The sequence below is a fragment of the Petaurus breviceps genome, unplaced genomic scaffold (genome assembly GCF_028583685.1).
Source record: "Petaurus breviceps papuanus isolate PSGF00001 unplaced genomic scaffold, PetGlider_PUasm1.0 80, whole genome shotgun sequence".
NCBI lineage: Eukaryota > Metazoa > Chordata > Mammalia > Diprotodontia > Petauridae > Petaurus > Petaurus breviceps.
The window spans coordinates 5,497,279-5,511,819 of record NW_027186540.1 but is presented as its reverse complement, the minus strand read 5'-3'; the positions used below and the strand labels follow the sequence as shown (position 1 = coordinate 5,511,819).

At 38.0% G+C, this 14,541-nt stretch overlaps 1 protein-coding gene across 3 annotated transcripts in view; it reads left to right on the top strand.

Moving 5' to 3' along the window:
* The window catches only part of LOC138175999 (selenide, water dikinase 1), a 46,052-nt gene extending 34,106 nt beyond the window's left edge, over positions 1-11,946 (top strand). For 2 of the 3 annotated variants that reach the window (XM_069106670.1, XM_069106671.1), the window contains exons 8-9: positions 7,712-7,924; positions 10,652-11,946. In XM_069106670.1, the coding sequence (XP_068962771.1) occupies positions 7,712-7,924; positions 10,652-10,866 (428 nt within the window). In that variant the 3' untranslated portion in view covers positions 10,867-11,946. The remainder of the gene's footprint in view (positions 1-7,711; positions 7,925-10,651) is intronic. The other variant, XM_069106672.1, reaches the window with a different exon arrangement.
* Positions 11,947-14,541: the final 2,595 nt, after the last annotated feature.

Genomic DNA, 14,541 nt, shown 5'->3' with positions numbered 1-14,541 from the left:
CAGGAGTTCTGACTTCACTGTTTTCCTCCTGTTCCATGCTTTTGCTCCTTTCTGTCCCCAAAATAGGAGTGTAATGTTGGAATCTTCTGTCTGCTTTGTTTCCTTTGCCTGCTCATTTTGCCACTCAATTACTTGACTTTTGGGCTTTTTGCCACAGTAGGACTCTGCCACCAGACAGGGGAGCTTTTGTCCCAAATGCTGGGGTTTTCTCAGCTGCCAGAGGTATTAGATGGGTGCCCTCTCTGAGGTCTCCACATGCTCTGGCAAGCTGGACACACACCCCAGGACCTCCACCCTAGACTGCAATCCAGATCCAAGCAGGTTAAAGCAAGAGCGATGACCCCTCAGACTGGTGCTTGATCCCCCTACACTCTGCAGGCCAGGAGCTGAAGCTGCCACATGGGGCTGGCTGGTTGTGCTGGTGTCTCAGCGGCTTCTCACCCCAGGGGGTAAAAGCCAAGCACTCCCACTTACTGGTCCAAAGGCCAGACTGCACTGACCTCTCACTTTGTCCTTCGCATCTATGTATTGATAAATCTGGAAACGGCCATAGTTGCTGCTGATCTGGAGTCCCTCTGGCTGGCGCCTGGTCAGGGCCGCCCTGGGGCTAAAGCCTCTGCATGGGGCTGGGCTTGGCTCCCAGAGTGCTGTGCTGGATTCCTGCTGGCCTGAAGGGCTGTCCTCAGCGGGAGGTTAGCTTCTCTGTGTCATTTTGTGGGTTCTGCAGCTCCAAAGTTTGTTTAGAGACCCCTTTTTACATGGGTTGGGGAAGGTGGAAGCTGGAGCGGTGGAAAGGTCCTGTTTCTACTCTGCCATCTTGGCTCCACCCCCCAATTCCATTTTTTTTTTAAAGCAATCAGGATTAAGTAACTTGCTCAAGGTTACAAGGCCAGGTGTTTCTGGGTGGGTGCTAAGTATCTGAGCCCAGATTTGATCCCCAGGTCATCCCAACACTGGGGCCAGTGCTCTTACTCGATGTGCTACCTGGCCGCCCCCACATTACACATTTTCACAATAGTCAAGTTATAAAGAAGAATTATAACCAAAAGAATGAACCATGAGAAAGAAGAAACAAAACAAAAAGAGAGCAGATAGTTTGCTTCAATCTGCTTTCAGACTCTGTAATTCTTTCTCTGGATGTAGATAGTCTTTTCCATCATGAGTCTTTTGGAGTTTTCTTAGAACTTACAATGTGTATGTAATTGTATACAGTGATCTCCTGGTTCTGCTCCCCTCAGTCAGCATCAGGTCACATAAGTCTTTCCAGGTCATGAAGAAGTTCATCTGTTTCTCATATAGCACAGTAGTATTCCATTACATTCTTATACCACAACTTGTTTAGCCATTCCCCAATTGATGGGCATCCCCTTATTTCCAGTTTTTTGCCACCCCAAAAGAACTGCAATAAATATTTTTGTGCATATGGGTCCTTCTGTTCATAATTTCTTACAGAACAATATTCTATCCTATTTGTAAACCCTAACTTGTTCACCAGTATTCCCCAATTTATGGGCACTCATTCAGATTTCCAGTCTTTGACATGTGAAAAAAGAGCTGTAAATAGTTTCCTATTAATCTTTAGTTAAGAGTTTGTTTTGCTTGAACTAATCCCTCCCTTAATCTCTTCTCCCTCCAATTCTCCTCCTTCCTTCTCTCCTTTCCCTCCAATTTCCCTATTGAGCAAAATGTATTTCCATACCCAAATGTGTATTTGTATATGTATATTCTTCTCTTCTTTGACCAGTTCAGATAAGAGTAAGATTCAAGTGTCAGCTGCTCCTCTTAAATTTCCTCTTCCGTGTTTGTATTGATGTCTATTTTTGCACCCCAATTATGTGAAAGAATTTTCCCTAACCTCCCTTTCCTTTCCCCACCCCATTGTCTTCCTCTTCCCTTCTCCTTCCATTTTTCTTTTATAATTATCCAGACATAACAGAGCCACTCCTGGGCCTTGTCTAATTAGACTCCTATGACTCCTGATGAGAATAGAGTTCAGAGGAGACACATGTATCACCTCCCCATATTTGAATGTAAGCAGTTTCTTTTTTTAGTCTCTTATAGCTGTTCATTTGTGTTTATCTTTTTATGCTTCTTTTAACTCCTCTGTTTGAACTTCAGAGTTTCTGCATAGCTCTTCTTTTCAACAGGAATGCACAGACATCCTCTATTTCATTTTTCCCCCCATAGGATTATACTTAGTTTTTCTAGGTAAGTTATTCATGATTACAAACCTCATCTTTACTTTGTAGAATATTGTATTCCAGGCTCCAAAATGTAATGTAATGCCAAGCAAAGGCAACTTCCCAAGGTTCAAAATACAAGCATAGGTGCTCTCCATTTTATTCAGTGAAAAATTAACAACAGAGAAGATCAAAATATGACATAATTCAAAATACAGCATTTACTAAGTATGATTCAATAATCTCCAAGTACTACCTGATTTAATCAAGTACTACCCCACCCCAGGACATTACATTTATTTAATCAATTACAAAGTCCCTTTTCTAAATACTACTCCACCCCTAGGCTGTACATTCATTTAGTCCATCACAAAGCCCCTCTTCTCAAATGGTGATTAGTTTCCAATCAAAAGTAAAGTACATTCATTTGTTTAATCACAGAGCACAAAAAGGTCAAAAGTTCCCCACCCTTGGATCACAATTGAATCTACCCCAGAGTTACAACAGAGCTTACAGCACTTAATACCCAAATGGAGGTCTTTTCTTCATCTTGACAAGAGGCAAGTTCTCAGCAATCTTTGTTCCTGGGGAGACAAAGCTTAGCAGGGCCACAAGATACATTGCCAGTCTCTTCATTAATTCATTCTCTGTCTGCAGAACAGTCCTAGGACCCCTGAAAACATTAGCAAAACCCTCTTCCAGGATTTCTGTAAACATACAACAAGAAAATCCTTCTTCAGGGCTTTGGAACCAACAGCAAGGCTCCAACACTTCTGCAGCAACAGGACTGTCTTTCACCAGTGGACAAATCTGGCAAAACAACATCAAAACAGACAAAGTACTAGCAAAACAGCCATGTCTCCTCAGTCCTTGGCAGCTCTGGGTGGCAGCTCTCAAAAGTCCTGGGCAATTCAAAGTGGCCCTCAGCAATCCTCTCCGTCTCTCTCTGCCTCCAAAGGTGCTGCTTCCAAAAAGTTCTTCTGCCTCTCTCCTTTCTCGTGTCTCTCTAAATTTACATCACCAGCTCCTCCCAGTCCAGCCCTCTCTTTTCACGTCAACAAGTCCATCCCACAAGTTGGATTCACAAGCTCTGGGTTTTAACACCAAAAACCAAGCCAATACAGGGGGATCTTTATATTCCATTACTATTACACAAGAGTAGTGGCTGCCAAATTGTGTGTGATCCTGACTGGATCTGTTGGTATTTGAATTCTTTATTTGAGGCTGTATGACAGTATTTTTTTTCTTTGCCCTAGAAGCACTGGATTTGGCTATGATGTTCCTGGCAGTTTTTGTTTTGGAGGTTTCTTTCAGGAGATGATGAGTGGATTCCATTTATTTCTGCTTTGCCCTCTGGTTCTATGAGATCTGGGCAGTTTTCTCTTAAGATTTCTTGAAATATGATGTATAAGCTCTTTTTTTGATTGTGGTATTTAGGTAACACATTGATTCTTAAATTTTTTCTTCTCAAACTGCTGGTTAGGGCAGTTTTTGCTACAAGATGTCTTATGTTTTCTTCTATTTTACCCAATCTTTTAACTTTGTTTTAATATTTCTTGTTTTTGTGAATCATTTTTTTCTCTTTGGTCCATTCCGATTTTCAGGGAGTTTGATGATTGGTTAAAGTTTTGTACCTTTTCTGCCAAGCTGTTAATTTCTGTTCCAATTCTTGCTTCCGTAGCTTTTATTTATTTTCCTATTTTTTTCTTCCAGCAATTTCTTTTCATTTATTTGAAAAAGAATATCCTTACTCTTAAAAAAAAACTTTATTTCTTTTAGGAATTCTTATTGAATCTGTGCTCAAGCTTTGGGTTTGTTTGTTTTTTGAGACTTTGTAGATGTTTTGGAGTCCTTCTTTTCTCCTTGGTTTATGTCTTTAGTGTCCCTTCCTATAGTGGGATTCTTTTTTTATTTGCTTATTCTTCCCTCTTATTTTCAGACTTCAGACTTTATGTCAGGGCTAGGGTCTGCACATTTCTTGGAGGAAGATTTGGGCTTATCTTGTTGCTGTTTTTTGTGAGTGTTGAGTGTTGTGTTATTCCAGGATCTCGGGGACAGCTCAGCATAGGGATCTGAAAGCTGGTCCCCAACTGATCTGAGGATAAACTGATTTACTGTTTGAAAAGGTAAACACAAATAAAAATGACTTTTCAGTGCTTCCAAAGTGATCTGACCCATAACAAAGTCTGTTTTCTAGCCCTTGGTCTAAACTTGCAAATTCTTGACCTGGGTGTGGGTCTGACCCAACTGACCCAAATAGCTATTCTCCTGCTAGATTCTTAGCCAGCTGGAAAGCTCTGATGGTTCAGTGACAGAACTGCTGCCTCCTCTTTGGTCTGGAATTCTTGCCCTGGTTATTCCTCTGCAGACTTCAGACTAGGCTGAAAACTGGGACTAGGACCCTGCTCTGCTCCTGAGATCTGTACCACTGTGCTACTGCTTGCTTCTGAACTTCTTCCATATATAGCCTAGGACCTGCAAACAATCTTAACACAGAACGCCACCACTAGGTGCAGGTATCCCCTTTAGTCTACTTTAGATCTCTGACCTGGAAAAGTGGGCAACAGAGCTGCCAGTTGGCACTTGTTTTTGTCAAGGTGCCGAATATGGGTCTGGGACCTCCTCTTGTCCTGTTATACAGCTGCTCGTCAATGCTAGAGTGCTTTTCCTGGCCATTGCTGGCCATACCTAGTCTCTGGTGTCCACAGACCTCTACATTTGCTTCCTGTCCTGACCTGGGCTAGAAATAACTTGTTCACTGTGCCTTTTTCTTGGATTTCACCATCAATGTTCAGTCCAGTGCATTTTCTAAATCTTGAAGGGGTTGTGTTGAGGAGGGAAGCTCACTGTATTGCTTTCTACTATTCTGCCATCTTGACTCTGCCTCCTCACAGATTACTTTCTTTTTTTGTTTTGTTTTGTTTTGTTTTTGCTTTTTGGAAGGCATTTGGGGATTAAGTGACTTGTACAAGGTCACACGGCTAGTTTTTTTGTGTTAAGTGTCTGAGGTCGAATTTGAACTCGGGTCCTCCTGACTTCAGGGCCAATGCTCTATTCACTGTGCCACCTAGCCACCCCACACAGATTACTCTCTAATTGAAATTAACTTTTATTTATATATATGTCATATAGAAATCCTTGACTATAAAATAAAAATAATAACTGACATTTTACATGATGTTTTAAAGTTTGTGAAGTACTTTACATATATTACCTTTTTGTCAAAAATACCTCATGGTAATCCTGTGAGACAGTTGCCTCTGGTGGTCTTATCCCTATTTTTTCAGATGAGGACATTGAGGCTCAGAGATTGCCAGTGTCTTGTCCATGGTCATACAGCTATTAAGTAATGGAGGGAGGATTTGATCCTTATCTCACCCGCCTGACTCAAGATGTCCAGGAATATCTATAGTTGTGATGCCTCTCTAGGGATTATTTCCAGAATCCTTCCCAGCTCTACTCTTTTACTTCTGAGTTTCAAAAAAGTTATAAGAACTATGAAAAAGGTTTGGGAATAGAAATCCCTGAACAACTTTGTGTCTTGTATTTCCTTTTTCTGTTTTTACTCTAATAAATTGCTTTTTTAAATAAAAGTTTATCTTTTATTTTTAATTAAAAGGCAACTTTTTGGCTTAATTGATAGAATACTTAGTAGAAATGTGACCCTGGGCAAGTAATTTAACCTCTCTGACTTACTTTCCCCATTTGTAAAACAGGGATAAGGTCATCCATTTCACAGAATTATTATGAGGCTCAGAGGAGATAATATATGTAAAACCTCTTTGCAAACTTTAAAATGCTATATAAATCTTAGCTATTAATTGTTTAAAATTATTTGATTCTTTCCATAAGATTCCATTTCCTTCTTCAGACTTCAGATTCCTGATTGATGGCTCTTCCTGACATCTTCTTCTCCCCTAGTAACTCACGGTTCAGTTTTTTAGAACTTCTAATAGTTTTCTCTTAAGGCAGATAGATCTTAATTACTAGGTAACAGTTTTTTAAAAATTTTTTAAAATGATTTTTGAGTGACAAATGACATCTATCTTTATTTTTCATGTGGATTATTTACTGAGACACTTAAGCCTTGTATTGCAAAAAGAATACAGTTCCTCAGTATAGACATTCCTTTACTGACTTGGTCTCTTGATAATGGATAGTTCTGTCTTCTACTATCCTACTTTTAATGCCTCATTGTGGAAAGGAGATGACCATCAAGAGTTGTGTCAGTGAAGCAGAGCCTCTGGCTAATCCTCACAGCTACTTTTTTTTTTTTTTCACTTCTGACAAAGCTTATCAAACTGAAAAGATTTTAGGTGCAGACCCAAAATTGGACTGTCTATCTGTTGCCTAAGGACCAGTACAGTTAAGTGGAAAGAGTAACATCATCAGAGAGGTGGCCACAAGGTGACATTTTTTGACTGTGCATCTCATGACCTGCCATTTCACAATTGAATAGTAATATCCTCAGCCTACTTTTGTGGAACAGAATATACTTTTGTGGAATGAGTCCTCACACGTGTGAACACAGATTTTTGAGATAGAACTACTTTTAGAGAGATGATGAAACACTTTCATCCTCTTGATAGAGAGATGGGGAATATTCTAGACACTGAATGAGGCTTATATTCTCAAGCATGGTCAATGTATCCCTTTGTTGTGCTGTATGTTACTCTTTTATCACAAGGAGATGGGGAGTGATAGTGAAATTAAAAGAAGAAACAATAAAACTTGTTTTCAAAAGCATATCTCCTTTTATGATCTCCTATTCAGTAAGTATAAGAGATAATTGTGAAAAACTTAGAAAATCCAAGTCAAAGTTTTACGAAGTCATAGTCATCCCTTATTTTTAAGTCTGCCTGTTTTGCTGCTGGCAAAGTACCTTGAATGGACTTTGCCTAAACTGTTTAATCATGACAATAATTAGGACTGTTACAATTACCTCATTCAGATTAAAAGGTCATCTGAGGGTTTAGAGTTGGAAGGATTTTAGAAATAATTTAGTCCAAACTCTTCATTTGCAAATGAAAATTTAGCCCCAGAAAGGGGAAATGATTTTCCCAATATCACACGGCTAGTAAGTGGCAGTTGAGGGATTGAAACCCATGTGCTCTGATGCCAGATCCTTTTTCCAGTCTGCATTTTAGAAGATGTCACTACAAAAACAGCTTAATTTTGTGTTATCTTACATTTGAAGATGTTCTAGATAGTCTTTTGTTCCATCATCTCCTGAAGTTTAATCTTTAATAAATCCCTTCACAAATTTTAAATCTGTTAATTACTAGTAATCAAAGTTGTGGTTCATACAAGATGGAAAACTAGGCCCAAGTTTTTTTGTTTATTTAGTTTTTAAAGAGGGAAAATAGAGGAAAGCATGTGAATTTTGTGCCAGCTACCTGTCAGATGAGAAATCTTAAGTTCAACAGCCTATGTATGATTTCCAGTTGAAGGGAAACATGGAAAATTTTGTCTTTTTATTAGATAACTAAATACATATAATCAGTGGCATCTTTTTTTTCCCCCTCTTTTAGCTGCTGGACTTATGCACACTTTTAATGCACATGCAGCCACAGACATCACAGGGTTTGGGATCTTGGGCCATGCACAGAACCTTGCTAAGCAACAGAGGAATGAAGTGTCCTTTGTCATCCACAACCTGCCAGTGTTGGCCAAGATGGCTGCTGTTAGTAAGGCCTGTGGAAACATGTTTGGCCTTATGCATGGAACCTGCCCAGAGACATCAGGTGAGATTACTTGGCACATTTTGCCTATCACTAATGAGATCGAAGATATTGGTTCAGTTTCTGGGTGGAACAACATCTTTAGCCTTACTCTGTGCTCTGACTAAGCTGGACCCTATAGCTCTGGTCTCACAGTTACATGCTCCGCATGTGAATTTCTGGGGTTTGGTGATGTTTGTTGGAGAGGTGGGGAAAACTAGTCAAGAGTGTGGGTGGTTCAATCCAAATTTATCAATAATGCTGGCAAATCTCAAAACTCATGCTTCATTCTGATGGTGGGTCAGTAGGATTATATTTGTCTTTTTTTTTTTTTTAAGGCATATTGCTTTATGTACCAAGAAATTCTGTGGAAACTTCAGGGAAGCAATGTAGAAACAAAAGACATGATTTTGATGTCACTTTTTTTTTTAAATGAAAGATTAGTGTAGATGTCCTTGAGCTTCTTTATAGTTTGAGGGTCAAATGTACCTCTCCTATGGCTTTGTCAGGCAGTTAACTTCAACTTCTCTCATGAAATGGAAGGTGGGTTGTGATCACTGAGTTATCCTTGGAAGCTTAGTCTTTGAATTGGTTAGAATCAGAATCCCACAGAAACATGACCTTATAGACATGACCACCTGCTACATAGTACTAGACCAGGAGTAGACTCTAAGCGTCACACTGTAAAATGTGTTTTCTAGAGAACTCATCTAGTGTTATTACCCTCTCCATCTGTTTCTTTTCCCCATTTGCTGATTATACTTTATAATCTTTTAAGTCTTCTTGTTCCTCTCTCTGTTTCTTCACTCTCTGTTTTATTTCTGTGACCATGACTTTTGTTCTTTTTTCTGAGCCCATGTAAAGACAGATACAAGGTACATTGAGATGGTGTGTTTTTTAAAAAATTCTGACAGGCTATGTTAGACATCAACTTTTCTAGTAGTCTTCCTACTATTACAAAACTTTGAGCACTTCAACAGTTCTTGTCTTAGAAAATTACCAGCAAATTAAACTTTGTTTTCCCTATTCAGAATTAATAAAATTATTTTCAACACTTTTTCTGTGGAAATGTAATTTTTAAAAAAGATCAGTTTGTATTTGTTTTACTCTTTTTGCAGCTTGGGATGGCAATGAAATGAATATCCAGTAAAAACAGTGGGCTAACAAATTTGGAATGATGTTTCTATGAATAGCAAAGATAGGCAGATAAGTTTCATGTGCTGCCACTGATTCCAAAGAGGTTTCTTCGGCCAGATCCTAGCAGGCAGGGAGAAGAGCTCCCTAGATGTATCTTAGGGTTGTTATTAGTTGGGTCATAGGCACATTGGATGTGAGAATTGAAAGAGAACTTAGAGATCATCTAGTTCAACTCCCTCTTTTTACAGGTAAGAAAACTGAAGCCTACAGAGGCGAGGTGAATACCCACAGTCAGGCCCACAGGTACAGAGCATTAGAACAAGGGCTTGAACTAAGTCTCTTGACTCTCACATTAGTCTTTAATCTACTCTGATTTTTAGAAAATATATTTTCAGATATATTTTAAGGTAAGACACGTTTATAGAAAATCAAACAGATTAAATCAATCAACAAACATTTATTGAGTACTTACTATGTGCCAGGCACTGTGCTAAGTTCTGGGGATACAAAGAAAAAAACCAGTTAGCTCCTGCCCTCAAGAAGCATGCATTCTGATGAGGGAAACAACCAGTACATGTAGAGCACCTGGGGGGATAGAAAAGGCCTCCTACAGGTGATAGGCTTTGACCTCTGTGTTAAAGCAAGTTATGGAGTCATTGAGGCGGAGTTAGGAGAGAATGCCCTCTAGGCATGGGGTTATATTGAAAGACAGGGAGACAGTAAATGGAACATGGAACAGTGGCATCTGTTAGAGAAGTTGAGAAGTGATGAGGTAGGATCCAGGGTAGATGCAGAAAGACTGGCCTTGCTAGCTCATCATTGGAGACTGAAGTGAAGGAGGAAATAGTAGAGATTATGTCATGTGCGAAAAGGGAGCTCTTGGCAAATGGCCTCAAATTTTTCAATTAAATATGAGGTGAGGTTTTCAGTTGTCAGGAGAGAGGGGGAGTGGTGCCATATAGAGTTTGAAGGGAGAAGAAAAGGTATGTATGTCGTAAGTGAGATAGGGTAGGAAGTCAGTTGTGGGTCTAGTAGGTCCTCTAGTGAGGACCCAGTTGAGGTTACTTAGTGTAAATTTTCAAAGGACTGTCTGATTTCATTATTTCCTCCAGTTCCATTTAGCAGTATACAAGTATGAGCCAAGAATTTTGGATGGTGGGAATGATCTCCCATTGGTATTTAGTAAAGACAGGGGAACTAGAGATTCAAGAGAAGAGGATTATTTAGAATTAGAAGAATTAACTTTGGTTTTTTGGTTTCATTTTAATTTTAATCATAAACCAGAAAAAATAGATACTAGTCCAAATTCCATAACTCAATGCCTAAACACACCACATTTACCTGCACAGTTTCATGAAAGGCTTTCAAAATTAAAGAGAAAGCCTCCAAATATTTCATCAGAAAATAGCTAAATAAAATGAAAATTTGTTTCAGAAGGAAATGCAGAACAGGCTGTAGGCCTCAGCTTAAGGAAAATAAAAGAAACGTGCTTCATAGAACAGAAAAGTTGGTTTCTATTCAGTTTATTTCTCTGAAGAGGGTAAAGAGACCAGAAATACTTTGTTACTCAGAAATAGTAAAAAACTAATAAATGATCCTTTTTTTCTTTGCCAGGAGGCCTTCTGATCTGTTTACCACGTGAGCAAGCAGCTCGATTCTGCGCAGAGATTAAGTCCCCAAAATATGGGGAAGGTCATCAAGCATGGATTATTGGGATTGTAGAGAAAGGCAACCGTACAGCCAGAATTATAGACAAACCCCGGATCATCGAAGTAGCACCACAAGTGGCCACCCAAAATGTGAATCCCACACCTGGTGCCACCTCTTAATCTAGACAAAAATAGCTATTTGGTTTTGTTTTTAAATAGATCTATTCCTTTATCATCATTACAATTAAAGACTGTAAAAAAAAAAATCTCATTGTGTCTACGCATCTGGTGACCATAGGTCAATTTGTGAGTGGATGCAATTAATAAAATAAAATCCATTGCCTTTTTTTCCTGTTACATTAACTGAAGATGCACCTAATCTTGAGGCAGCTTCTGAGTTGAGAATTATATTGTTATCCAATACTGTTGATTCATTTTGAATCTTTAGACACTTATCTCTCGCCGCATAGGCTCTTTTTAAAGGTGCTTTCACGTAGCACAGACATTACCAGTAGTAGTGTCCTTTAGCAGTTTGTGTCTTCATTACATGTATATTTATCATTATAAGTCTAATAATTTTTTGATGTTTTGAATGGTATTCTGGAAAGGCAGAATGGGTAGGTGACAACAGTGGGTATACCCAGTAGTAGTAAGAGGGTTGCATGATTACTTTCAGTCTTTTATTTGTAAAGTCTAGTCTTATGATCCAAGAGCATCTCTCCGACCCCGGATTTAGTAGTGCACTCAGTTAAATAAGGCAAGTGCTTAACTCTGCATGGAAAGCACTTTGAAGTTGAAGGAGAAATTTTCATTTCATATTTGTAGACCTTATAATATTTACTGTAATATCAATAATTGTTTTCTTTATTAAAAGGGGGGGAAATTGCTAACTTTTTGCAATATAATTGGATGTGCTATAGTTTAGCAAGAAATTGCCGACCAAAAGGGGATTAATGTATAATATTCATTTACAATTCAGTATATAATTAACTACACAAACAATTTTTAAGTATAATCAATAATAAAAAGACTGTTCTGTGGATGGTAGTGTTTAATACATTTTATATTTTGTATAGTGGTTACAGATCTTCGTTTTCTTAAAAATCAGCAGCTGTTTAGCATAATTCCTAGCATTATTTTGTCCTTTTCTCCAATACTTTTTGTGCACGCTTTTTGTGATCTGTGTTAAAATCTACATTGCCAACATTGCAGCTTGAACTTAAAACTTGTTATTCAAATAAATATTTAATTTTTTTTTTATTGCTCTTGTATAAGCAGATACCCTTTTTAGTTTTGTTTTGGAGGGAGTTGGGAGGGTTTTGCTTAAAATCTATTTCCCTCCAATAAATTGTACTTTAGTTTTATAGAAGTTTTAAATTTTATCTGAACCATTTGTTCTTTAACTAAATTTTAGAGTTCAAGGATAAGGGCATCACTTTTTTTTAAAAAAGTGTTTCAAGTGTCCTGAAAACAGATATTCTTGTATTTCCTGATCATTTTGGAGGGATTTCTGCCAATAGCACAAGAGGATTGAATCTTGAAATGTCTATCTTCCTGAATGAAGCATCACCAAGTCTTTGGAAAACAACCTGCTCACAGGCACCACAAGCACCACAGACCTTTTCAGAGAATAAGCTGTGAAGCTGTCCTCCTTCAAAGAAAAGACAGTAGCTTATACAAGCATAGCAGTGGGACTCTAGCCAGAATTCTGCTGTACAGAGCTGATATTAATTGGAGTAGTTGTGTTGAAATGTACAGATAATGTCATTAATTGCCGCACAGCAAAAACTAGACAGATAAAGTGGCCTTCCCAAAAAGTGGTGCTAGAACTCAGATAAAACCTGAACGCTTTCAAACCTTCCCCCCTCAAAAAGAGAATATTATGGATTCCTAAATTTGAGTTGCTCTTAAAATGTAAGCTTTCTGTAATCCTGATGTTTTTTCATTTTTGGCAAGCTTTCTTTGAAGACAAGAGCTCACAACTTAATGAGATGATTCAGGTTATTTTACCAATAAAATGAAGATGGACACTTTGAAGTCCAATTAATGGTGGCTTAGGAAAAATTTCTCACAGAAATATTGTTGGGGGAAGATAGGGTAAACTTATAAATCAAAGAGTACAAGGTCTAATAAAATACTTGGAGCTAGGTGACTTGATTTTTTTTTATTCTCTGACCATCTTGTACAACAACCCTACTCAATATCTGGGTGGTTTATCTCATCAACCATGTCTGGTGTGTTGAAATGATATCTGAAGAAATCAAGTAGCTCTAATTGTATCAGTCTTTATGCACAACCTGACCTTTCATGGTGTAAATGTGCCTTTAATAAATAAATATATTGCATATACTTCCAAGGATCTGTGGTTTCATCAGTGTGGATATTCCCTCCACCAATACAGATCTCTAAACTGGCCTTCCCACCTAATCCTAACACCCTGCCTCCCCCTATTTCCTAGTTTATATAACAGTCTTTAGGAGTTGCTTTTCCTAACTTTCTCACACTCTGCAGCCAGCCTGGTAACGAACGTCTTCAGACTTAGCCATGATGTTCCTCTGGAGATAAACATTTTAAGTTCATTAAAAGGGCTATACTAATAGTTTGGTAGGACTTAGAAAAGCTTCTGTTCCATTGGCATATCTTTGAAAAGCCTAGAGACACTCTTACACCATAATGAGACATCAGAGTGGGCCTGTATGTTCTTGGCGAAATTTTAAAGGTATGTTGTCATAAAATGAATGATTATGTAATAACTGACAAGAGTTTTACTTCCCAGGCTTATTGTAAAACTTGATTAGGATTTGTACTTTTTTCTCAAAAAGTAAATTTGGATTATAATACTGAAGATCTACACTGTGATTGTTGCAAAAACTGAACCCATTAGTCTGTCATGGCGAATATTAAGGCAGAAAAGGCTTGATGGTTTAATAGTGATTGTGAGTATTCTCTGGTCAATGAGAATTATATTTACTCTGGAGTATTCACATAATCTTTCCTTAGCCAACTATTTGAAAATTTTAAATGTTCATTAAAGTGTAACTTTTAGTTTAGTAGAAGTATAATGGTCACTTTCTTAGTAAAATGCCATAATATTATAGGGTATTTTAGGTCTGCAGGCCTAAAGACCAAGAAGTTTATGGATTGGGGATTCTTCTGTGTTTTAAAAGCATTAGCCAAGAGCTTATAGTCTGAACCATAGTACTACATTCATTTGTAATACATGAGAAGAAAGATTATAGTACAAGTAATACCTTAGTCTCCCTTTCCCCTATCATAGCCTTCCTCTCCTTTAAGGATATCTTCATTTCTTCTTCAGAAGTGGAATGAGTATACATGTTGGATTTGCTCTCCAATTCTGCCACTTACATTTAACATATATGATTTTACCTGATGATTATTTCTCCATCACCCACCTATACCATTTCTCTTTCAGCATGGATAGCAGTTGAAGAGATAGCACACTTTCTGTCTACAACTGTTTCTATACAACTAGAATATACTTACCACATTTTCTAGTTAGAGAACTCCATGTATGAGCCAGCCATTCAGTATAGAAATGAGAAGTTCTAAGGCCTAGACTTTAATCTTAAACTAGATAATTTTCCTGTGCTTTAATCTCTCCTGAAATGTGAAAAGAAAACCATCCTACAAGAAGATAAGTAATAAATACATTGCATGAACCCTTTGTTACATGATGTCTTGCCTTTAGTAATGAAAATTATCTTTTATAGAGGTAGGATAAAATGGGAAATTGGCTTGCTATCAACTAATCCATTTCAAAAAAGCAGTTAGAGTCTGAGCTATTACTAAGACAGTGAAATTGCTAGCGACTCCTACAAGTGATGGCAAAAAAGT